Source organism: Ovis canadensis, chromosome 5, assembly GCF_042477335.2.
Source record: "Ovis canadensis isolate MfBH-ARS-UI-01 breed Bighorn chromosome 5, ARS-UI_OviCan_v2, whole genome shotgun sequence".
Classification (NCBI taxonomy): Eukaryota; Metazoa; Chordata; class Mammalia; order Artiodactyla; family Bovidae; genus Ovis; species Ovis canadensis.
In genome coordinates, this window is record NC_091249.1 from 27,594,623 (window position 1) to 27,620,552 (window position 25,930).

At 52.1% G+C, this 25,930-nt stretch overlaps 1 protein-coding gene across 12 annotated transcripts in view; it reads right to left on the bottom strand.

The window, feature by feature from the left end:
- Positions 1-767: 767 nt before the first annotated feature.
- TYK2 (tyrosine kinase 2) overlaps positions 768-25,930 on the bottom strand; it is a 29,509-nt gene continuing 4,346 nt past the window's right edge. For 9 of the 12 annotated variants that reach the window (XM_069591042.1, XM_069591040.1, XM_069591039.1 and 6 more), the window contains 22 exons: positions 24,211-24,334; positions 23,946-24,093; positions 23,462-23,625; positions 18,543-18,909; positions 17,628-17,837; positions 17,373-17,530; positions 12,438-12,546; positions 12,154-12,349; positions 11,962-12,065; positions 11,602-11,784; positions 11,439-11,526; positions 10,430-10,557; positions 9,111-9,246; positions 8,877-9,031; positions 7,388-7,538; positions 6,490-6,587; positions 6,025-6,217; positions 5,535-5,653; positions 4,975-5,147; positions 4,628-4,745; positions 2,961-3,071; positions 768-2,776 (listed from right to left, as the gene is read on the bottom strand). In XM_069591042.1, the coding sequence (XP_069447143.1) occupies positions 2,642-2,776; positions 2,961-3,071; positions 4,628-4,745; positions 4,975-5,147; positions 5,535-5,653; positions 6,025-6,217; positions 6,490-6,587; positions 7,388-7,538; positions 8,877-9,031; positions 9,111-9,246; positions 10,430-10,557; positions 11,439-11,526; positions 11,602-11,784; positions 11,962-12,065; positions 12,154-12,349; positions 12,438-12,546; positions 17,373-17,530; positions 17,628-17,837; positions 18,543-18,909; positions 23,462-23,625; positions 23,946-24,093; positions 24,211-24,334 (3,368 nt within the window). In that variant the 3' untranslated portion in view covers positions 768-2,641. Of the gene's footprint in view, positions 2,777-2,960; positions 3,072-4,627; positions 4,746-4,974; positions 5,148-5,534; positions 5,654-6,024; positions 6,218-6,489; positions 6,588-7,387; positions 7,539-8,876; positions 9,032-9,110; positions 9,247-10,429; positions 10,558-11,438; positions 11,527-11,601; positions 11,785-11,961; positions 12,066-12,153; positions 12,350-12,437; positions 12,547-17,372; positions 17,531-17,627; positions 17,838-18,542; positions 18,910-23,461; positions 23,626-23,945; positions 24,094-24,210; positions 24,440-25,930 lie in introns of all 12 variants that reach the window. The other 3 variants (XM_069591048.1, XM_069591047.1, XM_069591046.1) reach the window with 1 other exon arrangement.

Sequence of the window (25,930 nt, forward strand, 5' to 3'; positions counted from 1 at the left end):
ATCAACCTTTTTCGAGTATTTATTTTAAAAGTATTTATTTGGCTGCAGCGGTTCTTAGTTGCTGGCTCATGGGAGCTTCGATCTTCATTGCAGCACATGAGATCTCTCTTTGCTGCCTGTGAACTCTTAGTGTGGTATGTAGGATCTAGTTTCCAGACCAGGGAATTGAACCTAGGCTCCCCTGCATTGGGATTGTGGAGGATTAGCCATTGGACCACCAGGGAATTCCCTGATGATTTAATTTTAAAAGCCATTATACAAACTTCCCTGGCGGACCAGTGGTTAGGACTCCATGCTTTCACCACTGTGGGCATGGGTTTGATCCCTGCTCGGAGATCTAAGATCCTGCAAGTTGCACGTATGGCCAAAAAAAGAAAAAAGAAAAAGAAAAAACTGCTACATAAAGAAATATCACTAGATTCGTGTGAAGTTGTCCAGCCGGGAAAGCTGCCATGCAGAGGGTCTTGAGAAGTCCCTGGGGAAAGAAATTTAACTGTCTTCCACAATGTAGCTTCCCAGGTAGCTCAGCTGGTAAAGAATCCACCTGCAATGTGGGAGACCTGGGTTCAATCCCTGGGTTGGGAAGGTCCCCTAGAGAAGGGAAAGGCTACTCACTCCAGTATTCTGGCCTGGAGAATTCCATGGACTATATGACTATATAGTCCACAGGGTCGAAAAGAGTCAGACATGACTGACTTTCATTTCACAATGTAACTGACCCACCTCAAGAACACCCATTAAGTAGGAACAGGTTGGCAAACACCAGATTAATAATAATATCAAATGTTTATTAAGCACTTGTTTGCATCTCTCTCTGCTAAGCATTTGATGACCTTACTAGCTCTTTACAGTCCTACAAGGCAGCATGATCTCCATTCTGTCCAAGGGACTCTCAAGAGTCTTCTCTAGCACACTTTAAAAGCTTCAATTCTTCGGCACTCAGCTTTCTTTATGGTCCAGCTCTCACATGGACATCATGCTCCTTAAAGGAACTCAACCCTGAATATTCATTGGAAGAACTGATGTTGAAGCTCCAATACTTTGGCCACCTGATGCGAAGAACTGACTCACTGGAAAAGACCCTGATGCTGGGAAAGACTGAAGGCAGGAGGAGAAGGAGGTGACAGAGGATGACATGGTTGGATGGCATCACCGACTCAATGGACATGTTTGAGCAACCTCTGGAATATGGTAAAAGACAGGGAAGCCTGGCATGCTGCAGTCCATGGGGTTGCAAAGAGTCGAACTGAACAATAGTAACTGAACAACGAGGCAGCAAGCAGGAACATCCCAAGTTTATAGCTGAGAGCTCAGGCTCAAAAATGGGAAGCCATGTGCCTGAGGTCACACAGTGAGAAAAGGGTGAACTAGCAATCTTATCTACATGGCATGTGGTCCCCCAGTCCTTCGTTGATATATTTAACATATATCTTGAGGGCCTTCTGTGTTCTAGGCACTGGTCTAATTGCTGGCTGGTTATTTAGAGGTGAGCAAAGGCTGAAGATTTGAATCTCGCTTCTTCTGCTGTGAGTGTCTGGCCCTAGCTGCATTCCTCAGGGGAGCAGATCCTTGCTGAAAAAGGGCCCATGGACCACGGCTCTAGCAGAGGAAATACCAGTTTATACCCTGTTAGGGGAGATAGTGGGCTCAAAGGGCAGGAGCTGGGGAGGGCAGAAAGATCAGCTTCGGGACTGCCATGGTGGTCCAGTGGCTGAGACTCCACACTTCCACTGCAGGAGGCATGGGTTTGATCCCTGGTTGGGGAACTAAAGTCCCACATGCTTTGAGTGGCATGGCCGAAAAAGAATCAAATTCAAGGGCCCGGTCAGCTCCTTGCTTGTCCTGCGCCCCTCAGGGGTCTGTGTCAAGCTCATGACTTTGGAAGGGTCCATGATTTGAATGTTTGTGTCCCTTTAAAAATTCCTATGTGGAAATTCTAAATTCCAAAAATGGGGCTTCCCAGGTGGCTCAGTTGTAAAGAATCTGCCTGCCAATGCAGGAGACATAGGGGATGCAGGCTTGATTCCTGGGTCAGGAAGATACCCTGGCTTAGGAAATGGCAACCCATTCAGTACTCTTGCCTGGAATAGTCCATTGACAGAAAAGCCTGGTGGGCTACAGTCTATAGGACTGCAGAGAGTTGGACATGACTGAGCATACACATGCACACGTGCACACACACACACACAAAGTGATGGTATTAGGAAGTGCATAGGTCATGAGGGTGGTGCCTTCACGACTGTGATTAGTGCCCTTATAAAAGAGGCTCCAGAAAGATGTCTTTCCCCCTTCTACCTTGCAAGGACACAGTGAGAATGCATAGGCTATGAACCAGGAAGAGGGCCTTTACCAAAATTCAACCATGTTGGTGCCTTGATCTTGGACTTCCTAGCCTCCAGAACCATGAGAAATAAATTTCTGTTGTTTATAAACCACTCTGTCTGCAGTATTTTGTTATAGCAGTCCAAACGGAGAAAGTCTAGGAAAGTCCGTTCACTGGGGTGGGGTCTCCCGATAGCGGTAAGGCACAGGGAGCTGGTGAGGCTGGCCTCCCATCTCGAGCTCCACTTAGGTTAAGGACCAGGAGTACTTAGTGGGTACTGTCTGCTCCAATCCCCTCAAACAGAGCTGCTGGTGGGCTTCAGCAGACACTGAACACCGAGGGGGCCAGGCCTTGGTATTTCTCGTGGTAAGATCTGAGGACGGGTACGAGGTTCTGGAAGGTCGGGCGGAGTGAGGCCTCTGCCTTCCAGCAGTCCTTCATGAGGCAATAGATCTGGGGAAAGGAAAAAGTTTGTTATAGCAGTCCAAACAGAGTAAGTCTAGGAAAGTCAGTTCACTGGGGTGGGGGCTCGGGATAGCGGTAGGGCACAGGGAGTCGGGGAGGCTGGCTTTGCCAGGTTGTGAACTCCATTCTCTCCCTGGTCCCATAGTGGGGAAGGGGAAAGGGAGGATCTCACCTCAGAGGGGCATCTCTCTGGTTGTGGCAGCCTCTCCCCTCGTTCCAGCAGCTCCATGAGCCTCAGCACAGTCATCTGCCCTTGGGTGAGGCCCATGAGCTCGATGAATTTCTACAGAAGAAACAAGAGTAGCTGTTTTTTAAGAGATAGAGCTGCCTCAATAGGAGGTCAGGAGCCAGGAGCTGGATGGCAGGGATTCTAAGGGACCCTCAGGGGCTAAGAGGATGAGATGGTTGGATGGTATCACCGATTCAATGGACATGAACTTGGGCAAACTTCAGGAGATGGTAAGGGACAGGGAAGCTTGGCGTGCTTCAGTTCATGGAGTTGCAAGAATTCAGACATGTCTTGGCAAATGAACCACAACCATTTCTCAGCTGTATAACTTTAGACTTACGACTTCACCTCTCTGGGCCTTGGTTCTCTCATCTGTAAAATGGGTGATAAAATCTACCACCTGGGGTTATTGTGAAGTTGGATAAAACTTTTTTTTTTTTCTTTTTTGGCCACACCATGTGGCATCTGGGATCTTAGTTCCCCCACCAGGGATTGAACCTGCACGCCCTACATTGGAAGCAAGGAAGTCCCTAGATAAACTAATATTCACAGTGTAAGTCTGGATTGGATTAGAGGTTTGGTGTTACTACTAAGCCTCCCAGCTAGTTGTTTTTGCCTGTCGAGAATCTTATTTCCTCTTCTCCAATATACGCACTCTGATTGGCTTTGGGCATAAAGCCCTCACACACTGCAGGCTCCGCCTCTCGGTCCAGAACTACACAGTGATTGGCTTCCCTGAGGGCACGTGAACCAAGCTGGACCAGTCAGAGAGTCCTGAATCATGCTGGAAAGAGAAAAATCCTCCTCCTCTCAGCTAGGTCCACCACGGCCAAAGCAGAGGGCAGGCTTGCTTTGCTTTTTTTTTTTTTCTTAAAAGGAAGGTCCACTTGAGAAATGTGCTGTGCTGTGCTTAGTTGCCCAGTCGTTTCCAACTCTTTGCCACCCCATAGGCTGTAGCCTGCCAGACTCCTCTGTCCATGGAATCCTCCGGGTAAGAATATTGGAGTGGGTTGTCAAGCTCTCCTTCAGGGGATCTTCCCAACCCAGGGATCAAACCCAGGTCTGCCGCATTGCAGGCAGATTCTTTACCGTCTGAGCCACCAGGGAAGCCCATGAATACTTGAGTGGGTAGCCTATTTCCAGGAATCGAACTGGAGTCTCCTGCATTGCAGGCAGATTCTTTTTACCAGCTGAGCTTCTTGGAAAGCCGTGAGAAACGCTAACAGTGGTTAAGACTCCAGGTCCCACTGCAGGAGGCACAGGTTCAATCCCTGTCAGGGAACTAAGATCCCTCTTGCTGCATGGTGTGGCAGGGGAGGGTGGGGGTGGGGGGTGGGGGGGGGTGGGGGGGGGTGGGGGGGTGGGAAGAAGCTACTACAGAGAACAGCAGAGTTAAGAGATGGAGAAAACTCGGTTCCTAATGACATCTGAGGATCTAGATCAAGCCATGTTCTCACTGTCCCCCTGGGGTTTGCAAATGACAGAATTAACTGTTCCTATTTGAGTGAGTTTCTGTCACAGTCAAAGCCCTCTGCAATGTAAGTGGCCAACTTTACAGAATAGGACTGTGAGGCACATCCATGGGGTTGGTGTGCAGGCCTGGCTCTCACCGAGGGAGGGCTCTGGCTGGAGTCACAGTAGGTCAGCAGCTCATACATGAGGACCCCAAAGGACCAGACGTCTGATGCATAGTAGAACTTACAATCCTTCAGGCACTCCGGGGCATACCTGGGGAGAAAAGGCACTCAAGCCATGGGCCAGGCCAGATTGGAGTCCTTATCTGAGGCTTAGGAGCCCTGTGGCCCCAGTTAGGGCCCCCACTTAAGAGTGGAGGGGCAGGGTCATTGAACCCAAGCTTTGTTGTCTGAGGCCCCAGCATCCGTCTACTCCACCCTGTCTACTCCGGGTGACCGCGGCACCGCCCACCCACCCCTTCCACTGGGTCCCACCTGCTTACCAGAACACAGGACTGTCCCCATCCTCACGCACGCAGTAATACTCGTGGCCTTCGGGCACGGCCTTGGTGAGGCCGAAGTCCCCGATCTTGACCAGCCTGTTGTTGTCCAGCAGCACGTTGCGCGCGGCCAGGTCTCGATGCACGTAGTGCTGTGTATGCAGGTAGGCCATACCCTGGGGGCGGGGCGAGTCTGGATCAGTGGGGGCAGGGCCCGGCCTGAGGAGGCGTGACCAGGCTGGCGGAGAAGCGGGCAAGACAGCAGAGAGCGCGGGAGCAGAGCCGGCCGGCAGAGGAGGGGCCGCAAGGGGGCGCTCCCGGGCTGGGGGCGAGAGACTTTGGAGGAGCCAGGCGCTGGGCGGGACCACGTCAGCAGTGGGAATTACGTGGGTTGGGGATCTGGGCCGGCGGGGGTGTGGCCCGATGATGGATGATCGGCTGGATGGACAAGGATGGAGGAGAGCCCGCCCAGGGATTGCGCGTCGAGGCCAGCAGAGGGGATCGGAAGCTCAGGCCAAGTCAAAGAGGGGGCAGGTTCTGGGAGTAGGGGCGGGCCGGCCCACCTCGCAGATCTGCAGGGAGAAGAGCAGCAGCTGGACCAGCCCGACATTGTGCCGGGGCAAGTAGTCTCGGAGGCTGCCCAGGGGCATGTATTCCATGACCAGCTGTACCGACTTCTCGCCTGACACCAGAGAGGGGCAGCCCATAAGGGCGGTGGAGGCTAGGACCACTGTCCACCCTCCACCCCCTAATCCCAAGGTGAGGAGGGAAAGCCAAGACCCGTCCACACTAGCACCTGTCCTCAGGGGGGACCATCAAATCTCGACTCGTCCCCTGGCAAGGGAGCTGACATGGCTCCCACCCATCCTGATCTCAGAAAAGTATCTCAGAATGGAAAGAAGGCAGCCCCGCCTCGCCCACCTCGGTGTCCACAAACTGCATCCTCCGCCTGGGACTGTGAGGCGGAGGTCATGACCAGGTCATGTTGGCCCTGCCCACAAAGCCCCACCCAAGCGCTAGCCCCGCCCCGTTACATTTGTGGGCCCCGCCCACCTTGGTCCTCGCAGCAGCCCTTGTACTTGACGATGTGCTTGTGGTAGAGCGCGCGTAGGATGTCGATTTCTCGCCTCCAGCCCGTCCGGAGCTGGGGACCGCAGCCTGCCTTGAGAGCCTTCACGGCTACCATCTCACCAGTGCCGTCGTTGGTGGGGTCGTAGCAATACAGGCTGACCTTTCCGAAGTGACCCTGGCCGGAGTGTGCAGGAGGGTCTTCCCCACCCCAGCCCCCCAAGCCCACTTTCCAGGCAGGTCTATTTGGAAAATCCTAGGCCCCGCCTGCTCCTTGTTGATGGGGGCCCCTGAGAGCCGAGGCCTCCCTTTCAATTTCCCAGGGCCTCCCTTGATGCTGAGGGTCTTTAAGGCCAAAGCTTTCTTACAGCCTAGGCCCTGCCCCCGGTCTTCCAGGCCCCACCCTGGGCATCCAGGCCCCGCCCCCATCCCTCAAGGCTCCGCCCTCACCTCGCCCAGATCCCGGATCTTTTTCAAGTATCGCTTGTGGAAAACCGTGGGATCTGAAGCCAGTGAATCCGGGCTCACAGACAAGACATCAGCGAGATCTGGAAGAGCCACAGTGGGTGAGTCCAGACGACCGCTCTCTCCCCCAAACAGCCCATACTTGCGGGCACAGAGAGCCAATGACCGCTACCCCCCTAGCTCTGATCCTCCAGACAAGGAAACTTTTTTTGCAAGGGCTGAAAAATTCCATTTGTCCAAAATGCATAGTTGACTGGACCAAAACCGACACCTGGGATGTTTTGAGATTGGGTTAAGGGCACAAACTTTTCATTAACAACCAAAACATTTGCCAGGGTCTAATTCATCCAAAGAAGTTGTCTCCCCAAGCAAAACACTGAGAGTGGGGGCCGGACGGGGAGGGGCTTTCCTGGTGGTCCAGAGGTTAAGAATCTGCCTTGCAATGTAAGGGACACTAGCTTGATCCCTGGTCCAGGAAGATCTCATGTGCTGCGGGTCAGTTAAGCCCCATGTGCCACAACTACTGAGCCCACACGCTGCAACTCCTGAAGCCCATGCACCTAGAATCAGTGTTCCACAACAAGAGAAGCCACCGCAATGAGAAGCCCAAGCACCACATCTGGAGAAGAGCCCCTGTTCACCACAACTAGAGAAAGCCCACACACACAGCATCAAAACCCCACCACAGTCAAACAATTAAAAAAAAAAAATCTTTTCTTTAAACGGAGAGCTTGGATATCCCCTCCCCCCTGCTTAAGTGAATTAGAAACCCACACACACTCTAAGCCACTGTACCAAGACTTGGGGACACCATTCCTGTGTCAGCAGGGATCCCAGCCCCTCCCTCCCTCCTCCAGGGTCCCCGCCCTGGCGTGGTGCTTACTCTGGGGCTGTAGCTGAGTGAAGTCACGCAGGATGGTGCGGAAGGATGGCCGCTGGGCTGGCTCATAGGTCAAGCACTGGCTGGTGAGTGTGGCCAGCTCTGGGCACGAGGGCTCGGGCAGTTTGTGCTGCTTCTGGTAGAAGCGCTCTTTCTGGTGGGGGGGAGACTAGGAGTCAGTGTACGCCCTCAGTCCTGGTCCCGCAGGAGGCAGAGTCAAGTCCTCAGAGGGACAGGGTAGACCAGCTGGCTCCTTGTTCTTGTCATCCCCATTTTACAGATGAGGCCACTGAGCCTCCACAAAGGGGTTCAGAGCTGGCCATCACTGCAGAGTCTGGACTGGAACCCAAGTCCAGCTGACTGCTGTACTGGAGCATCTCAACCTTGGCCTTTTCTGCTTGGATTTCCACCTGCCTCTGAGGATGGAAAGGAGGCAGCCAGGCCTTGCTCACCTTGGTGTCTACAAACAGTATCCTCCACCTGGGACTGAGAGCCTCTAATTGGCCAGGTCCTGCTGGCCCCACCCACCAACTCCCAGGAAGTTCCTACGGTCTTCAGCTCCCTGAATGCACTAAAGCCTCCCAGCCTTTGCACAAGCTGTGTCCGCCACCTAGGCTGCCCTTCCCAGCCTGGGACATTGTGGTACTTCTGCACTTGAATTAAAAGTTCCTCTGGGAAGTCTTGTCCCAATCCTCAGCTGGGTCAGGGGCATCCTCTGGGAACCTCTCCTCTCGACAGCCTGTTTGATGGCCTGGACACTGCCTAAAAGTAAAGCATGTGACCTGGGACGTCCCTGGTGGTCCAGGGGTTAAGAATCCGCCTTTCAGTGCAGGGTGTGCAGGTTCAACCCCTGGGTGGGGAACTAAAGATGCCACACGCCACTGGGCAACTAAGCCCTCGCGCCGCAACCAGGGAAGTCTGTGTGCTGCAGCTACTCAGCCTGTGTACTCTAGAGCTCAAGTGCCAAACCAGAGAGCTGGCACATCGCAGCGAAGACCCAGAGCACCCAAAATTAGAAAACAATAATAATAAATAAATACATTAAAAACTATCACTTTATAAAAATAAATAAAGTATGTGACTATCTGCTGTGACCATGACCTTATGCGGCTTCCCAGGTGGCGCTAGTGGCAAAGACCCAGCCTGCCAATTCAGGAGATGTAAGAGACATGGGTTCGACCCCTGGATTGGGAAGATTCCCCTGGAAGAGGGCATTTTCCCCTGGAAAATCCCATGGAGAGAAGAGCCTGGTGCGCTACAATCTGTAGGGTTGCACAGAGTCACACACGACTGAAGTGACTGAATATGCACAACCTTATGAGGTCGGGACTGCAGTTCACTGCAGCTGACAGATGAAACTGATGGAGCCCCAGCAAGATGAGGCTGCACAGCCAGAGGGGAGGTAGCTCTGAACCCTGAAACGTGCCCTCTGGATTCCTTGGGGGGTGCCAGCCCTCTTTGTGGGAAGGGCCCAGGGGTGCTCCGGCCATACCTCAGAGGGACTGCGGCCCTGCAGGGGGGCCTCGCCGTCAAAGCAGATCTCCAGGAGGGTGGCACCAAAGCCCCACTTGTCGGCTGCGGTGCTCAGGCTGTTGGCTCCACCAGATAGGCACTCGGGGGCTGTCCAGGGGATCCGCTCCACCCGCTCTGGGGGCCAGGGTCAGAGGTCAGCAAGGTAAAGGAGCGGGGCAGCCCGTCCCGTGTCCAGCACCTCTTGGGTCCTCACCCTCCCTGGAGAGGGCACTCAGGCCCACGCCGGGGTCGCTCAGCTTGATGAAGGGGCTGGTGCCCTCCGCCAGCCCCAGCCGTGCCAGCAGGACGTTCCGGCCACACACGTTGCCATGAACCAGGCTTTTGTCTTCCTGGAGTGGAGTGGAAAAAGGGGGTGTGGTCACTGGGGGCTGTAGATCCTACCCCTACCCATCCCACATGGCCCCTGTGAAAAAGACAATTGTGGTTATTATGGATACGGCAGTACGCTGTCACAGTGACGGGCAGTCCAGGGTCCCCAGTGAGTCCTTCTTGTTTTCCCAGCACTGGAGGCCAAGGCTCTCAGGGCAAAAGGCCAGAGGACCTCACTGTGGTCCTCAGCCCATGTCAGGCACACTGCTGCCCCAGGGCCTTTGCATTGTCTGCTCCCCCCGCCTGGAACGCACTGCCCCTAGATGTCCTCATTCCCCCCACCCCTGCCCCACATCACCTCCAGGTGCCCTTAGTGAGACCTTCCCCGACCCAACTATTCTAAGGCTTCACCTCTTGCCCAAACTGCAGCAAATCCTCATCTCCACCTCTGCCTTTTTTCCCCACGGTTCTTACTACTTTCTGACACATCATGTCATATACTTAATTATTACTGGGCTGGGCAAAAAGTCCATTCAGTTTTTTCTGTAAGATGCTATGGAAAAGCCAGAACAGACGTTTTGACCAGCCGAATGTTTCTTGTTTATCTCTCCCGAGTAAAATGCCAGCTTCCCCCAAGAACAGAGACGTCTGCCTATTTTCTTCTCTCCTGGGTCCCCAGGGCCTAGGACAGAGCCTGGCACACAGAGGGTGTTCTGGAAATGGGTGACTGGACCAAAGGGGGCTGAGGATGAATGGCAAGAAAGAACAAACAGAAACAACTCCCTTAGGGTCTTGGATATCAAGCTGGGGAGTCAGGGGGACATGGGAGCCACAGGGGTGTGTGAGCAGAGGAGGTTCATGGAAAGATCTAGTGGGTAGAGGGATGTGTTGAGGCCTCCATACCCAATGCGGGGGCTTCCCAGGTGGCACTAGTGGTAAAGAACCCACCTTTCAATACAAGAGACATCAGGGATGTGGGTTCGATCCCTAGGTCAGGAAGATCCCCTGGAGGAGGTCATGGCAACCCACTCCAGTACTCTTGCCTAGAAAATCTCATGGATGGAGGAGCCTGGCAGGCTACAGTCCACACAGGGTTGCAAAGAGTCAGACACGACTGAAGTGACTTAGCAAGCATGCTCCCCTGAATGCAGGGGCTGCCCTGGCCCTCACCACCCACCCAGGCCCGGCCGGCAGGCCACGCACCAGGTAGCTGAGGGCGCTGGCCAGCTGCTGGGCCACTGCCAACTTCCAGGCCAGGGGCACGCGGCCCTTCTCCCGCCGCAGCCATACGTCCAGGGGCCCGTGCTCCACATACTCGGTCACCATGATGTCTGCAAAGGCCCAGTCACTTTAGATGCTGCACACCCGCACACCCTCCAGAGCGCCAGGGGCAGGACCCAGGGGCTGAGGCTCCCCTGGGGCAGGGCACCAGGGGAGACGTGGAGTGACTTCAGGGAGAAGAGAAACGTGGGCTGGAGTGCTGGCTGAGGTGGGGGCAGGGTGAGGCCAAGGTGCAAGGTGGCACTGGGGTCCAGGGTAGGGCTGCGGCAGAGAGGAGGCTGAGAGTAAGTGATGGAGGTCAGGAGGGGCCTGGGGGGAGGCGTAGATGATTGGAGGGAGAGGAGCTGGAGGTTGGAGCCTGAGTGACACTTGCATCCCCCAGGGCTGGGGTGCCTGGGCACTGGGAGAGGTGCCGGGTCAGCATGCGGGCCAGTGCTGGGGAGAAAGCAGGAGATGGAGCTTTGGGTCTGGGGGCTGCCCGTGGCCGCCCTATACAACGAAGAACATGCAGAGGAGGCAGGGTGGAGGAACAGGGGCTGAGCTCTGGGAAGACAGGGGGGCCAGTAAGGCTGGGGTTTGCATGGTGCCACGGCATAGAAGGGGTCAGAAGGTACACAAGGGTGGGGCTGTAGAGGTGTCTGGTGGTAAAGGGAGTTTGGGATGCAGTCTAGAGTCAGAGTGGAGGTGGAGGGTTGGGGAGTAGCCAGGGATCACGGTGCAGGTAAGGGTTAAAGTGTAGATAGGGTTCAGGGTGTAGGTCAGAGTCGAACAGGCACAGACTGGGGTGCAGTCAGGGCTTGCAGTGTAGTCAAGAGGTCAGTGGACAGTCGGGGATGAGGATGAAGATCAAGAGTCTAAGTGGGGCCGGGCTGTCAACGGGGCAGGGATGTTGAGGGTCTGTGTGTCAGGGGCAGGGGACAAGGACACTCACTCTCGGAGCCGTGCACGAAGACGCCGTGCACGAAGGCCAGGTGCACGTGGGAGACCTGGCTCATGAGGCTGGCGGTCTCGTAGAAGGCCTGAGGGAACGGAGCGGGTTAGGGGGCCGCAGACCCCTCGATCTCGCCCCCTGCCCCCGGGCTGCGCTCACTCACCAGGGCGATGTCGTGGTGACTGGGGTCTAGGACCTTGAGCACCACACGCAGCTCCTGCCCACAGTCCCCAGCGGGCGTGGGGGGTTCCTCGCCATCTGCCTTGTCCTCCTTGGGGCCTCCGCCCCCTACTCGCAAGAGGCCCTCATACACGTTGGTCCTTGTGCCCTGGCCCAAGTGGGACAGCTGGGGGAACGTGGAGGGGAAGCTCTCCATGACAACGGCATAACGCTGCCTCTCTGGTGCCCCATACCTGCAGGGTTCCTTCCCCCTCCCCCCATCCTACCCCTCATCCCCTATCCCAGTCTCATCCCCCCTTCCAGCCCCCCCAACCCCCCTCCCACCCCCACCCCTGCCACGCACCTGGGTGATGTCTTCCTGGCGGACTCGGTAGAAGCTGAGATGACTGAGGTTGAGCTGTCTGGTGCTGGCCTGAGGCCCCCGTGTGACAATGAGGTTGGAGATCTCTGAGGGTGGGAGTAGTCCCTGAGGGCTGTCACGGATGGGAGAGGCCTCCCCCACCCCAATTCCCTCTAGGCGCCCCCATCTGTGTACCTCCCGGCCGGGGCAGGCAGCAGCGACGCAGAGAAAAGCAGTCGTCGCCGGCCCGCAGCGAGCAGTCCTGCAGGGCGGCCCGCAGGTCCCGCACGCTGGGGAAAGACCGGCCCCAGCCCTCCAGCATGACTGTCCCGGCCCGGAGCTCGATGGGGAACTTCCGCAGGCGCAAGCCCTTGGTGCCGGGAGCCTGCAGCTGGCGGCAGCAGGGGTGGCGCGGTGAGCAGGGGTCCAGGCAGGGAGCGCGCCCAGCCCCGGCCCAGGACCCCCCGCCCCACGCCCACCTGGTCACGCTGGGCCACTGTGAGGATGAGGCGGTGGAGGTGGCTGGTGCTCCACTGGATAAGGTAGAGGCCAGCCTCAGGCTTCAGCTTGGCCAGCACGAATGGATCCCTAGGTGGGTGGTGGGTAGGGAGTGGGGGGCTATTAGGGCACCTGGGGGCACTGCTGGACCCACGCCTGGCAACAAAAACACATGAAACCTGCCCAGCAGGCACTCCCAGCTGGGAGAAGTGTCAGACACTGTGTCTGAACACACACAGGAAATGTCACACTATCTCACGCATGAAAACTCACACAGACACGGAGCAGACACTCATGCATAATAACTGTCAGACACCGTGGCAAACAAGGCGACACACACACGTACAGAGGAAACAGCTGTCAGATGGCAGCTGGACCCACGCCCAGCCACAGGCCCCACCACTCCCAATTCAGTTCAGTTCAGTTCAGTCGCTCAGTCGTGTTTGACTCTTTGCAACCCCATGGACTGCAGCACACAAGGCCTCCCTGTCCATCACCAACTCCCAGAATTTACCCAAACTCACGTCCACTGAGTCAGTGATGCCATCCAGCCATCTCATCCTCTGTCATCCTCTTCTCCTCCCGCCTTCAATCTTTCCTAGCATCGGGGCCCTTTCAAATGAGTCAGTTCTTCGCATTAGGTAGCCAAAGTATTGGAGTTTCAGCTTCAGCATCAGTCCACTGAATATTCAGCAATATCCCAATGAATATTCAGGACTGATTTCCTTTAGGATGGACTGGTTGGCTCTCCTTGCAGTCCAAGGGACTCTCAAGAGTCTTCCCTAACACCATAGTTCAAAAGCATCAATTCTTCAGCGCTCAGCTTTCTTTATGGCCCAACTCTCACATCCATACATGACTACTGGAAAAACCATAGTTTTGACTAGATGGACCTTTGTTGGCAAAGTAATGTCTCTGTTTTTTAATATGTTGTCTAGGTTGGTTATAACTTTTATTCCAAGGAGTGTCTTTTAATTTCATGGCTGTAGTCACCATCTGCAGTGATTTTGGAGCCCCCCAAAATAAAGTCTGTCACTGTTTCCACTGTTTCCCCATCTATTTCCCATGAAGTGATAGGACCAGATGCCATGATCTTCGTTTTCTGAATGTTGAGCTTTAAGCCAACTTTTTCACTCTCCTCTTGCACTTTCATCAAGAGGTTCTTTAGTTCTTCTTTGCCTTCTGCCATAAGGATGGTGCCATCTGCATAACTGAGGTTATTGATATTTCTCCCAGCAATCTGATTCCAGCTTGTGCTTCCTCCAGCCCAGCGTTTCTCATGATGTACTCTGCATATAAGTTAAGCAGGGTGACAATATACAGCCTTGATGTACTCCTTTCCCTGTCTGGAACCAGTCCGTTGTTCCATGTCCAGTTCTTTTTTTTTTTTTTTTTGCTTAGTTGTGTCTGACTCTTTGCAACCCCGTGGATGGTAGCCTACCAAGCTCCTCCATCCATGGGATTCTCCAGGCAAGAATACTGGAGTGGGTTGCCATTTCCTTCTCCATCCATGTCCAGTTCTAACTGTTGCTTCCTGACCTGCATACAGATTTCTCATTAGCCAGGTCAGGTGGTCTGGTATTCCCATCTCTTTAAAAATTGTCCACAGTTTGTGGTGATCCACACAGTCAAAGGCTTTGGCATAGTCAATAGAGCAGAAATAGATGTTTTTCTGGAACTCTCTTGCTTTTTCGATGGTCCAACGGATATTAGCAATTTGATCTCTAGTTTCTCTGCCTTTTCTAAATCCAGCTTGAACATCTGGAAGTTCATGGTTCATGTACTGTTGAAACCTCATTTGAAGAATTTTGAGCATTACTTTACTAGCGTGTGAGATGAGTGCAATTGTGCGGTAGTTTGAGCATTCTTTGGCATTGCCTTTCTTTGGGATTGGAATGAAAACTGACCTTTTCCAGCCCCGTGGCCACTGCTGAGTTTTCCAAATTTGCTGGCATATTGAGTGCAGCCAGCACTTTCATAGCATCATCTTTTACAATCTGAAACAGCTCCACTGGAATTCCATCACCTCCTTTGTTCTTAGTGATGCTTCCTAGGCCCACCTGACCTCGCATTCCAGGATGTCGGGTTCTAGGTGAATGATCATACTATCATGATTACCTGGGTCGTGATGATCTTTTTCGTACAGTTCTTCTGTGTATTCTTCCCACCTCTTCTTAATATCTTCTGCTTCTGTTAGGTCCATACCATTTCTGTTCTTTATTGAGCCCATCTTTGCATGAAGTGTTTCCTTGGTATCTCTAATTTTCTTGAAGAGAACTCTCGTCTTTCTAATTCTATTGTTTTGGTCTATTTCTTTGCACTGATCACCGAGGAAGGCTTTCTTATCTCTCCTTGCTATTCTTTGGAACTCTCCATTCAAATGGGTGTATCTTTCCTTTTCTCCTTTGCTTTTCACTTCCCTTCTTTTCACAGCTATTTGTAAGGCCTCCTCAGACAGCCATTTTGCTTTCCTGCATTTCTTTTTCCTGGGGATGGTCTTGATCCCTGTCTCCTGTACAATGTCATGAACCTCAGTCCATAGTTCTGCAGGCACTCTATCAGATCTAATCCCTTGAATCTATTTCTCACTTCCACTGTATAATCATAAGGGATTTGATTTAGGTCATACCTGAATGGCCTAGTGGTTTTCCCTACTTTCTTCAATTTAAGTCTGAATTTGGCAATAAGGAGCTCAGGATCTGAGCCACAGTCAGCTCCCAGCCTTGTTTTTGCTGACTGTATAGAGCTTCTCCATCTTTGGCTGCAAAGAATATAATCAATCTGATTTCGGCATTGACCATCTGATGATGTCCATGTGTAGAGTCTTCTCTTGTGTTGTTGCAAGAGGGTGTGTGCTATAATCAATGTGTTCTCTTGGCAAAACTCTATTAGCTTTTGCCCTGCTTCATTCCGTATTCCAAGGCCAAATTTGCCTGTTACTCCAGGTGTTTCCTGACTTCCTACCTCCTACTTGTATCGCCACTCCCAGGGTGACACAGTATACAGTCTGGCACACACACAAAGGTCAAAGGTCACAGACACAGCTGCTCTCCCAGTGTAACATGACAGCCCAGGGGCTGGCATCCCAGACCCAGAGGTGAGCACGGTCATAAACACAAACAGGTACTGCAAGGTGACATTGCCCCAAGGGCCCCTGCAGCTACACAGACTGGATGTTTGCCTCCCCTAAAATTCCTGTGTTGGACTTCCCTGGTGGCTCAGCAGATAAGGATCCACCTGCCAACGCAGGGGACACGGGTTTGATCCCTGCTCTGGGAGAATTCCACGTGCTGTGGAGCAGCTAAGCCCACAAGCCCCAACCACTGAACCCCGCTAGCCCTAGGGCCTATGCTCCAGAACAAGAGAAGCCCCGGCTATGAGAAGCCCGCACACCACAACTAGAGAGCAACCCCTGCTCGCTGCAACTAGAGAAAAGCCTGAGTGAAGCAACCGAGACCCAGCACAGCCAAAACTAACTAAACAAAGAGAAGTTTAAAAAAGAATACAATCAGTTCCTATGTTGAAGCTCTAACCCCCAAGTGATGGCGTTAGGAGGTGGGCCAGGGGGTAGGTGATGAGTCATGAGGGTGGAGCCCTCACGAATGGGATTAGTGACTTACAAAAAACGGACCCCAGAGCTCTCACTCACCCCTTCCACCATATGAGGACACAGCCAGAAGACTGAGCTTGCGGTTATGAAACAGGAAGTGGGGCTCTCATAGACATCGGATCTGTTAACATCTTGCACTTGGACTTCAGAACTTGAGAAATGTCTGTGGTTTCTAAGCCACTCAGCCATTGGTATTCTATTTGAATGGACTAAGATGATGCTGACATGGCCCACAGACTTCCATGAGGCCCCAGCCCCTTGAGAGGTGAGGAGGCCTCACCCTCCTCTGGTGTGCAGACTAGGCACCCCCCCTAACCGGGAGCTAGTCCCAGCGTCATAGGTAGGACAAGTGATACCCAAGGCCAGAGGAGCTGACAGTCACAAACCCCAACCTGGCAGCAAACAGGACGGCCACACACACACATCAATGACCTTATACGCCCTGACACTCAACCTTCTCAGCCACACACGTCCAGGAAGGCATGAGCAGTGTCTCCCAGTGACCAGGGGTGAGTCACATTACAACTCCAGGGGTGGAAACACCCACGTGCATATCTCAATGGCCGCCAGCATCTGAGAAATGCACAGCCACGCAGAAGTCACCAGTCAGGTGTGAAAATACACGCTGACAATTTAAAATGCAGTTGGGGGACTTCCCTGGCGGTCCGGCGGTTAAACTCTGTGCTTCCACTGCAGGGTGCATGGGTTCAAGGTTCAGTCACTGGTCGGGGGGATTGAGTTCCCACAACCTCATGGCAATGTTAAAAAATACAACAAGAGAAACAAAACAAAATCAAATGCAGTCACCAAAGCAGTGACACAGCTGTTAAACATCCAGACAGGCATGGGGACCCAGTCCCGAAGCCAGGCACTCTCAGGATGGCACACCACCCACGCCATTACAGGTGCCCTCTCTCCCTGCACACATGCATGGGTCACACGCGCAGCCACGTGAGCACTCACTGATATGAACACATGTACAACATGGTAGGAGTGAATCCTTACACAGTACACGCAGGCCCAGACACGTGTACGCACTAGACACACACGCTCCCACACACATGCATGTGCTCAGGACACACACACTGATACGCACTCACTGAGACTTGAGTGTCTGCACACCAGTGCGCACTCATACAGGTGGGTGGACACACAGGCCTTCACCCCAAGACGCGCAGGCACACGTTAAGACATCAATGGGCACACACTTCATTTAAACTCCACAATCCCTAGAGCTCACTGTCCAGCTGGCAGCTGCCCCTCCTGCCCTGTCCCCACCCCACACCACCACCCCCGAGGCACTCACAGCAGGGGGCCGTGGATACCATCCTGGATACTCATCACCAGCCGTGGAGGAGCCACCTCGTGGCACAGGTAGTGGTTTGAGTCGGCGGTCAGGCGAAAGTAGCCATCCACCAGCGACACCAAGGACAGGGCCGCAGCCCGGGAAGGCAGGGTCAGCTCCTGCAGGCCGGGGGTGGGGGCGGGGGATCATCAGGCAGGCATCACAGGCCAGAGGCATCTCCCCCCGCCAGCCCAGCTCCACAGCCCCAGGCCCCACCAGGCACTTGTTGTCCTGACAGTGGATGCTGACGTGGCATTCCTTCAGCACCATGTGGGTGATGTCCTGGAAGTCACAAAAGTAGGACCAGGGGGTCTCCCGAGGCCTGTCCACTGGCTCACCGCCCGCCTCCTTGGCCTTCATTCTCTTCCCAGATGGGTCAGCATCAGGCATCGTACTGCCGCCACCACCACCACCATCAGCAGGCCCCTGGAAGCCAGCATGCGGGGCAGGTGAACAGAGCAGGGTTGTGCCTGTTCAGTCCTCCCGCTCTTCCCTCCCTGGGGAGAGGCAGAAGCCGGAAGGGCCAGGTTACCTATTCGGGCACCTATCCTTGAGTGCAGTGTCACAGGCTGGACGGGGGACCCATCCAGAGAGATACAGTCACCAGAAGATGGAACTTTGGGGAGGGCAGAAAGGGGGCTCCTAGCCCTCTTGGCTCCAGAGGTCAAAGGTGCTCTCCAGAAGCAGAGACCCTAGCCATCAGCTCCCCAGGGCGGGCAGGCAGAGGATTTATCACCATAGGGTTGAGACAGCTGCTGTCCCTCTACTGAGGGCCGAGCTGAAGGAAATGGGCTTGGCCTGGAGCTGATCCAGGCTGACCAGGTAACCAAATATGTGGCATAGACTTTTAGTTCCATGGCAGACTAGAAGAATGTCGTATTATTGGAAGGGTTCTGGAACCAACATGCATTGGAAATGCTTAGGCAGAACATTAAGACTGAAATTAATTCTTGATTGCAGGCCTTATTAGAGCCTTTAAGACACTATCCAAGAAACAGAACCCCACGCACAGACAAACATATCCCAGAGCCATGTAGGGAAAACCACCTTTGCCACAGCCACCTTCTGAAAGTGGTGGCTGAGCAGGAGCCCACACCCTCCACTGTTAGATGGTAGAGGCACCTCACTCACCTCTGCCGTTACCAGCCGCCATCGGATGCCTTTCGTGCCTGACACCAGCACCTCGTGGGTGGGGGGTCCGGCAGCAGACTCAGACCCGGGATCGGCAGGGGCCTGCCCACCGTCCCGGAGGTAGCAGGGCTCCCCCTCAGCCTGGGACAGCAACTCCAGGTGGCACACGGGCACACGCTCTGTGCCAAAGCGGGGTGCCAGTCGCTCGAGCGTGGCCAGGTACTTCACCATGATGACCTGCTGGGAGAGGCAGCCGGGCTGGAAGGCCTGCAGGAACTTGCGGAAGATGCTCCGTTGGCGCACCCGTGTCAGAACGCTGTGCTGCCGGATCTGCCGCCGGAAGGAGCGTGGGATGCAATCCTTGAAGCTGTGGGGATGACCGAGAGGAGCAGTTCAGGGGCCCTGGCTCGGCCATGACGGGGAAGTGGTTTAACCTCTCTGAATCTCAGCTGCCTCGTCTAGAAAACAGGCAACCTCAATGCCGTCGACAGATGAGCTGATAAAGATGTGGTATACATACATAATGGAATACTATGCAGCATGAAAAATAATGAAATCACGTCAGCTGCAGCAACATGGATGCAACTAGAAATCATCATACTGAGTGAAGTAAGTCAGAAGGAGAAAGACAAATACCATACAATATCACTTATATGTGGAATCTAAAACCCAACAGGGACTTCCCTGTTGGTCCAGTTGATAAGACTCTGTATTCCCAACGTAGGGGGCCTGAGTTTGGTCCCTGGTTGGAGAACTAAGATCCCACATATCACAACTAAGCTTGTGTGCCACAGCTACTGAGCCGTGTGCATTCTAGAGACTATGTACCACAACTAGAAAAGCCTGCACAACACAAAAAAGAAAACAGTGCAGCCAGCAATTTTAAAAATTAATAACTCAAAAAAAATATGACACAGATGAGCTTCTCTCCCAAACAGAAGCAGAATTATGGACATAGAGAACAGGCCGGTGGTAGCCAAGGGGGAGGGAGTTGGGGAAGGGACGGAGTGGGAGGCTGGGGTTAGCAGATGAAAGCTTTAGTATGGATAGACAAGATCCTACTGTACTGCACAGAGAACTGTATTCAATATCCTGTGATAAACTATAATTGAAAATAGTATTTTTTTAAAATATATAACTGAATCACCTTGCTGTACAGCAGAAATTAACACATGATAAATCAACTGTATGTCAATCAAAAAATATTAAACCTAAAAAAATATTAAAATTGAATAAAAGTACAAACAATAAAAAGCAAGCAGGCTGTCATGAAAGTGGAAAGAGAATGTGATACAGCACAAACATAGCAAGCACAAATGGTGTCAGGGCCAGGCCCCAGGACTCTAGAGGGGACTATGTGGCTGAAATTCCAGATATTGGGTGAATTCCTTAAGCTTTGAGGAGCTCCGTCTTTTCATCTGTAAAATGGAATCAGTACCCACATCTAGGGCTGACAAGAGAATTAGGACTATTGATTGGCACAAAATAAAGACTATATGAGTGTTGGCTATTGTTATTACTAGAGAAGTCACTATTGTTTTGATCATTAATATGATTACCAATAAAAGGACAGCTCTGGGAAGCCCCTCTGCTCCTCACAAAGCTGTACTCTTCACCTCTTCTGCCTGCACCACCTACCAGCAGAGCCCATTTATTTTATTATGTATGTATATATGTATTTTTTAATTTTTTGGTTGTGCTGGGGGAATACAGGCTCTAGAAAGAAGACTCAGTAGTTCTGGCACAGGGGTGGCATGTGGGATCTTCCCAAACCAGAGATCAAACCCAAGTTCCCTGCACTGGCAGGTGGATTCCTAGACTAGCAAAGTCCCCAGCATAGCCCATTCAGATTACAGGTTTCTACACCCCATCCTGGGTTTCCCCGGTGGCTCAGTGTGGTAAAGAATCCCTCTGCCAATGCAGGAGACGCGAATTCCATCCCTGGATTAGGAAGAGTCCCCTGGAGAAGGAAATGGCAACCCACTTCAGTATTGTTGCCTAGGAAATCCCATGGACAGAGGGGCCTGGGGGACTATAGTCCATGAGCTTGCAAAGAGTCGGACATGACTGAGCAATTAAAGACACACACACACAAGCCTTATCTTCCATGTCCCAAGACATTTTTTCCATCTCTTGAATAGAGGGATCCTAAAGCTCAAGGTTCTAGCTGTCTTCTGCCCCTATTCCCAAGCTTTCCAGGGCTCCCTAAAGACCTGGAGGGAAAAAGACCCCCAGTTAGTGCCTGGCTGACTCCAACACTTGGGCAATCGCATTCCAAGTTCAATTCCCCTGGAAACAGGCCTTTGCCGCCTGCTGCCTCTGGGCCTCTGTATATGCTGTTCCCTCTGCCTCCAATGCTTTGCCAAAGCAGTCCATGTCTGGATAAAGCCAACTCAACCTTCAGGTCTTAGCAGAAATGTCACCCCAGGAGCATCATCTGATCACCAGGCTGGATAGGGTGCTTCCTCTGTGCTCCTCAGCATCCTGGCTTCATGGTCACGGCCCTGGTCCTCCACGGTGATAATACGACAAGGATTGAAAAATATGTGCTTTAAGAGTTGCAGAGACATGGGTAAATACCTATGGCTGATTTGTAGAACACTGTAAAGCAATTCAGTTCAGTTCAGTTGCTCAGTCGTATCCGACTCTTTGCAACCCCATGAATCGCAGCACGCCAGGCATCCCTGTCTATCACCAACTCCGAGTTTACCCAAACTCATGTCCATCGAGTCGGTGATGCCATCCAGCCATCTCATCCTCCGTCATCCCCTTCTCCTGCCCCCAATCCCTCCCAGCATCAGGGTCTTTTCCAATGAGTCAACTCTTCGCATGAGGTGGCCAAAGTATTGGAGTTTCAGCCTCAGCATCAGTCTTTCCAGTGAACACCCAGGACTGATCTCCTTGAGGATGGACTGGTTGGATCTCCTTGCAGTTCAAGGGACTCTCAAGAGTCTTCTCCAACACCATAGCAGTTCAAATGCATCAATTCTTCGGTGCTTAGCTTTCTTCACAATCCAACTCACATCCATACATGACCACTGGAAAAACCATAGCCTTGACTAGACGGACCTTTGTTAGCAAAGTAATGTCTCTACTTTTTAATATGCTATCTAGGTTGGTCATACATAACTTTTCTTCCAAGGAGTAAGCGTCTTTCAATTTCATGGCTGCAGTCACCATCTGCTGTGATTTTGGAGCCCCCCAAAATAAAGTCTGACACTGTTTTCACTGTTTCCCCATCTATCTGCCATGAAGTGATTATCCTCCAATTAAAAATAAATTAAAAAAAAAAAGGAATTGCGGTCCTAGGAATTCCCTGGTGGTTCAGAGGTAAAGAATCCACCTGTCAACGCAGGGGACAGGGGTTCAATCCCTGATCTGGGACGATTCCATATGCTGCAGAGCAACTAAGCCCATACGCCACAACTATTGAGCCTGTGCTTGGCAACAAATCACTGCAATGAGAAGCCGGTGCACGGCATCTAGAGAGTAGCCTCTGCTCGCCACAGCTAGAGAAAAGCCTACGCAGCAACAAAGACCCAGCGTAACCAAAAATAAGTAAATAAATAATTTCAAAAAGAACTGCAGGTCCTAGGACTTCCCTGGTGGTCTAGTCATTAAGAATATGCCTTTCAGTGCAGGGGACACAGGCTCGATCCTTGGTCGGGGAACTAAGACCCCATATGACTTGAGGCAACTTAGCCCACATGCTACACCTAGAGAGAAGATCCCGAAGATTCCATATACCTCAACTAAGACTCGATGTGGTCAAAAATAAAATAAATAATTTTTGTGGTTTTTTTTTTAAATGCAGGTCCTGGGACATTCCCTGGCTGTTTTCAGTGGTTAGGATTTGGTGCTTTCACTGCTGTAGCCTTGGTTTCAAACCCTGATGGGGGAACTAAGATCCCACAAGCCACATAGCACAGCCAAAAAAAAGAAAAACAAAAAACTGCAGGGTTGCCTCCTCCAGGCAGTATGCCCCGATTGCTCCAGTCCTCACCTCAGTGGAGGTGAGTAACTCCCCAGACTTCTGCCTTCTCCCTTCCCTTGAATTCTAGGGAGTCATCCAAGCTCACTCTACTCCAGCCATACTTCCTCCAACACATCAGGCACAGCCCGGGCTCAGGGCTTTTGTACTGGCTGATACCTCTGGAAAATTCTCCTCTCACAAATACCCACCTGGCTCCCTCCTTACTTCCTTCAAATCTCTGAAAGTGAATGTCACCTTTTCAGTGAGAAACTGATGACCCAGTTTTAAACTGTACACCCCTCATTCTCTGATACCCCCTTCCTCTTTTCCAGTTTAATTTTTCCCCATTGCATTCGTCACCATCAAAAACACTATATACATTTTACCATTTTACTTTTGTATTTTGTTTATTGCCTGTCTTCTCCATCAAATATGAGCTCCAGGGACTTCCCTAGTGTCCTAGTGGCTAAGATTCTGTGTTCCCAATGCAGGGAGCCCCGGGCTCGATCCCTGGTCAGGGATCGATGGAGTGATCGGTGGAGTGATGCCTGCACAGGGGAGAAATGAGTCAGGAAGTTGATGTCTGCTGCCATTAGCCTCGTGGACTCCCAGACCTGCTGTCTCCCTTCACAGCTAGATCCCATGTGCCACAACTAAGAGTTTGTACGCCACAACTAAAGATCCTGCATGCTGCAACTAAGACCAAGCACAGTCAAAATAAATACACAATTTTTTTCTTAAGTGAGCTCTAAGAAGTCACAGATTTCATCTACTTGGTTTACTGTTGTGTGTCCAACACCCAAAACTAGTGCCAGCACACAGTAGGTGCTCGATAAATGTTTGTTGAATGAATGAAGGCATGGCAGTACGCAAGGTCTACCCTAGCCTTCAGATACCCAGGCATGTCCACCCACCTATGCAATGTCCCCACCCCATTCCCAGATACCTGGTCTTCTTGGCCACCTTTTCAAGGGGGACACCACTGCGGAGAGCGAGGTGGCAGAGGTGCAAAAGGGCCATGCCCAGGCTCTCATTCTGAAAGTGGTGGATCTCCTCCTCGCTGGATAGCTCACATAGTGATGCCACGTCATTTACAAACTCATGCTTGCCCTGGGGATGGGGAATCAGGCAGAAAGGGAGGTGTGAGAACTTGTTCACTCCCCAGCTTCCGGTTACTTTCAGGAAGGGAGGGACCCCATATGCATGCCTCATCTGCCCAATCCTATGCCTGTGATAGACATCACTAATCAACCACAGTACTCTTACCCCTGCAACCCTAGGAGTCCAAAACCCTTTTGTTCAGGCAGCCGAAGGATCCCAGATGGCATGACTGAAACCCACTAGCTATAGCAAATTGGGAGGGAAGTGGGGGCTCCTCAATTGCCCAAGGTCCCTCACAAATAGTCACGCCTCCCCAGCCCTGCTCACACCTGCTCAAAGAGGTACTCAAAGGAGGCAGGGTCCAGGAGTTGCACCCCCTGCTCTGCCTGTTCTGAGGAAGTCTCGGGCCCTGGGGGCCCGCAGCGATACACAGCCGGCTCCTGAGGATTTGTGCCATGCCAGTTTCGGAAATAAAACCTGCAGGAAAGGAGGGGGTGCAGTTGAGGGTTAGCATGGATTCAGGCCAAGTCTTGGCAGGTGGGGACTGGGGAGGGAGGAGAGAGGACAAAAGCCTTCTAAGGGGACTTTGCCCACCTCATGCGGAAGTACAGCGTCAGGCTGGAGTCCCTGGAGGTATCCAGGATGTGATTTGGAGGCAGCCAGACCTGGGCCTGGGCATCGAAGAGGGCAAAAAGATTGAAGCAGGGTGGAGTGATGCCTGCACAGGGGAGAAATGAGTCAGGAAGTTGATGTCTGCTGCCATTAGCCTCGTGGACTCCCAGACCTGCTGTCTCCCTTCACAACCTCTCCCTGGCCTCCTCCCCTGCCAAAAGAAGACAATGCAATATGTAGACCATGCTGTGGCCACACAGAAAAACTACATTTCCCAGTCTCCCTTGCAGCTAGGATGAGGGCATTGGACAGTTTTTTGACCAATGGGATGTGGGCAGAAGGAATATACATTTTCCAGGTCTAGAAATAAACTCTCCTGTCCTCTTCCCTACCCTAGGGATGTTGGAGACCCTTCATGCCTAGTGGTGAAACTACAAGATAGAGGGGAACCATCTGACCAGCACTAAATGCTAGGGCATCAGCATTAAACGCTTACATCTGGTGGCTCAGATGGTAAAGACTCTAACTGCAATGCGGAAAACCCAGGTTTGATCCCTGGCTCGGGAAAATGCCCTGAAGAAGGGAATGGCTACCCACTTCAGCACTCTTGCCTGGAGAATTCCATGGGCAGAGGACCCTGGTGGACTACAGTCCATGGGGTTGCGAACAGTCAGACATGTTTAAGCAACTAACCCTTTCACTATCAGACTTACGGTAAACTTTCATTGTCTTAACCCAGGAGAATTTGGGGGATGCTGCTTGTTACTAGAGCGAACCTAGCATAGACTAACACAGCTCTTCAGACTGCTGGCACTTTGCCTGTCTCTCTCTGAACTTCAGCCCCAGAGAAATACCCAACTACCCTTGGCCGTCACACTGTGGATTTCTCTGGCCCCCTGAGATGTGCTTTGTTCCAAACAGATATCATCTGAGGTCCCCAGACCTGCCCCCTGTCAGCATAGTTCTCGAAGCCAGGATTTCATCTTTGTCCTTAACTCGTCCCACTCCCTCAAAATCAGATTGGTCACAAGTTCTGTTCTTTCTGCACCCTTCATTCTCTCTAGGATCCACCCACTTCCTTCAAATACAAAACCCAGTCCCAGCTCAGCCTCCAGATTTATTGTCATTCCCCATACTGGCCACCTAAGCATCTTTTTTCATACGTACATCACTTAAAAACTGTATATGAAATAGTTCTTTTGGGATAATTTATAATCACCTAAGTACCAGCCACTAAAGAAATAAAACTTGGCAAATCCGACTGAAACTCCCACCTACATCCACCTCCTCTCCCCTATCGCAAAGAGGTAACCATACTCCTGAACTAGAGTTTATCATTTTCATATTTTCTATGACCTAGTTTTAAATGCTATAAACTTGAGTGTGGTATTATATCACAGGTATCCTTCAGCAATGTGTTTTTTCAGGCTATGATAGCTTTTAAGCTTCACACGTGATACATGTAACTTTGGTTGAATTTTTTTCCTGGCTGCATAGTATTTCAGTGTTCAACCACACTGCAACTGATCTGTGCATTCTCCTCTACAAAGACTTTGAGATGGCCTCTTATTTCTCAGTAAAATAAATGAGGCTGCTCTGAACATTCTCGTGTGTGTCTCCTGGAACACATGAGCTGCGTGTTTGTAGAGTACGTATCTAGGAGTGGAACTGTGTGCCCTCAGGGAATGTATTCAGGTTATAT